Source organism: Orcinus orca, chromosome 19, assembly GCF_937001465.1.
Source record: "Orcinus orca chromosome 19, mOrcOrc1.1, whole genome shotgun sequence".
In the NCBI taxonomy this organism is placed as follows: domain Eukaryota; kingdom Metazoa; phylum Chordata; class Mammalia; order Artiodactyla; family Delphinidae; genus Orcinus; species Orcinus orca.
The window spans coordinates 39227298-39230366 of NC_064577.1; the positions used below are offsets into that span (position 1 = coordinate 39227298).

General features: G+C 61.6%; 1 protein-coding gene across 1 annotated transcript; it reads right to left on the reverse strand.

Moving 5' to 3' along the window:
• Window positions 1-277: 277 nt before the first annotated feature.
• Window positions 278-2639, reverse strand: FZD2 (frizzled class receptor 2). The gene has a single exon (XM_004285975.3). The coding sequence runs from the start codon at window positions 2208-2210 to the stop codon at window positions 513-515; it is 1698 nt and encodes a 565-aa protein (XP_004286023.1). The 5' UTR covers window positions 2211-2639; the 3' UTR covers window positions 278-512.
• Between the last annotated feature and the right edge of the window lie 430 nt (window positions 2640-3069).

Sequence of the window (3069 nt, forward strand, 5' to 3'; positions counted from 1 at the left end):
TCCAAGTCTTGATCAAAAGTATCCAACTGCTTCCACAGACCCAGCGTCAGTGAGAAGGCTCACAAATTTGGCTTTAGAACCTGAATGTAACTCCCAACTACTTATAGCCTCTTCCAGCAGGCCCAGCCCTGTCAAATCACCAAAATACTCAAACCGAAGTAGGGGGTGGTGTTTGAAAGGGGACTGAAGAAAGGAGAACCCCCCCAACTCCCCCTCTTCCCTATTCCTCAGGCCTGGCGCCCCTCACTGCTCCCCCACCCCCTTTTTTCCTTTTTTCTTTTAAATAGAAAATATATAATTAAATTTACAAAAACTATTTACAGTTTTAATTACAAACCTGGTGGGGGTGTTGGGCAGAGTTCTCTTTAAAAAGCGACCTAAAAAAGAAATGGTTTCGATTGTTCTTTATTTAAAAAAATAAAATAAGGAGTCTGTAGGAGCGCCCCCCCCCCTCCCTGGGGGCGGAGCGCGAGGTGCCGGCCCGGCTGGGGACGCGGCGCCGGAGCTCCGGCTCACACGGTGGTCTCGCCGTGCCGGCTGTTGGTGAGACGCGTGTAGAACTTCCTCCACGAGTGCAGCGTCTTGCCGGACCAGATCCAGAAGCCCGACGTGATGCCCACGATGAGCGTCATGAGGTATTTGATCATGTAGACGGTGAAGTCGGGTGACATGCGCGGCGTGTAGTGCGCCGGGCACGGGATGGCCAGGCTCTTGCAGTGCTGGCTCACCCACGAGCGCTCCCAGTGCTCTCGGAAGGCCTGCTCGTAGAAATAGCAGGCGATGACGATGGTGGCGGGCACCGTGTACAGCACCGAGAAGACGCCGATGCGCACCATGAGCCGCTCCAGCTTCTCCGTCTTGGTGCCGTCGTGCTTCATGATGGTACGGATGCGGAAGAGTGACACGAAACCGGCCAGGAGGAAGGACGTGCCTATGAACAGGTACACGAAGAGCGGCGCCAGCACGAAGCCCCGCAGCGGGTCCAGGCTGTTGAGGCCCACGAAGCACACGCCACTCAGCAGGTCGCCGTCAATCTGGCCCATGGCCAGGATTGTGATGGTCTTGACGGCGGGCACGGCCCACGCGGCCAGGTGGAAGTACTGCGAGTTGGCCTCGATGGCCTCGTGGCCCCACTTCATGCCCGCCGCCAGGAACCAGGTGAGCGACAGGATGACCCACCAGATGGAACTGGCCATGCTGAAGAAGTAGAGCATCATGAAGAGGATGGTGCAGCCCTCCTTCTTGGTGCCCTGCACCACCGTACGGTAGCCGTCCTCGGAGAAGCGCTCGTTACACACCACGCGCTCCTGGAGCACGAAGCCCGCGATGTAGGCCACCGACACCATAGTGTAGCAGCCTGACAGAAAGATGATGGGCCGCTCCGGGTAGCGGAAGCGCTGCATGTCCACCAGGTACGTGGTGACGGTGAAAAAGGTGGAGGCGCAGCACAACACGGACCAGGTGAGGATCCAGAGTCGCGCAAAGCGCGTCTCTTCCTGGGAGAAGAACATGGAGCCGTCGGGCCGCGCCGGCTCGCACGGAGCCGCGCAGTCGCGTTCGCCCAGAAACTTGTAGCTGAGATAGGACGGCACCTTGAGGACGCGCGGACAGTGGAACGGGTGCTCCAGCGTGGCATAGCGCGGGGGCGAGCCGCCGCCACCCGGGCCGCCCGGGGTGCCCCCCGCACCCGGCTGCAGGCCCGGCGGCGGCGCGGTGGTGAGCAACGCGGGCGCGCCGTCCTCCGAGTGGTTCTGGCCCACGCAGATCTGCTCCGCGCCGTGGCGGGGGAAGTGCTCGCAGCGAAGGCGCTCCGGCCACTGGAAGCCGAACTTGTTCATGAGCGCCTCGCAGCCCTGGCGCGCGCGCTCGCAGATCGAGCGGCACGGCGGGATGGCCTGCTCCAGCACAGTGCACACGGGTGCATACATGGAGCACAGGAAGAAGCGCAGTTCGGGCGAGCACTGCACCTTCACCAATGGGTAGAACTGGTGCACCTCCAGTCCTGCGTCCTCCTGGTTCGTATGGCCCAGAAGGTTGGGCATGATGGTCTGGTTGTAGGCGATGTCCGTGCACAACGGGATGGAGATGGGCTGGCAGAAGCCGTGGTCCGGGATGGAGATGCCCTTCTCCCCGTGGAACTGGGCTGGCCCCGCAGCGGGCAGCAGCAGCAGCGGAAGCAGCAGGCGGGGCAGGGCGCTGCGGGGCCGCATGCTGGCCGCCGCCCCCCACCCGGCTCCCGGACGCCCCCCCGCCCCCGCCCCCAGCCCCGAGACCGTGCGCCTTCCCCGCCGCCGCCTCGCCGCGGCCGCCGCCTCCCGCGTCTCTTTGCAAACTTTGCTCGCGGCTGCCGAGTTGGGGAGGCCGGGCGGGGGAGGGGGGCGGCGCACCCGCCCGCTGGCTCGCCGAGGTCGGACTGAGCCGCCGGAGACACCGCGCGCTGCTTGCCCTCTCTCCTCCTCGTCCTCCTCCTCTCGCCTCTCCCCTCCCTTCTCCGCCCAGCGACTCCTTTGTGCCTTCCTCCAGCCCTCACCTCGGCCTCTCCGATCCCAATTAGTCGGTTTCAAGGGGGCCCCCGCCGGCGGCCCCGCCCTCTCCTCAGCCCCCCAAAAAAGGGATCCTTGAAACCGCCCCGTCGAGCTCTAAGCACCATCCCAAAATGTTCTCTCGGCCAATGAGATTTAAACCCGAGGATCAGCCCCGAGGGCTGGATTGGTCAACCACAACATAATGAGATCAGAAACCAGATGCCAACAAAACTTTCCCCCCCGCCTTTTGCTTTTTAAAGAGACAAGCTATTATTATATTAAGGGCCCTTTGCCCAGCACGGGATTTCTCTGGAGTCGCGGCGGCGAGATCCGGAGACACACGTTCCCCGAACTGCGGCGGACCCGAGTCACTCAGCCCTGGATCACTCTTCTTCCGGGGGGCCACGGATCTCTCCGGGATAGGGCCTCTTTAAATCCTTGCCTCCGCCCCTGCTCCTCGAACCCCACCTATTCCAGTCCAATTTTTCAGATCAAGTAAAAAAAGTATTAAGTTTGAGAAAAAATTGTTTAAGGGAGAGACTTT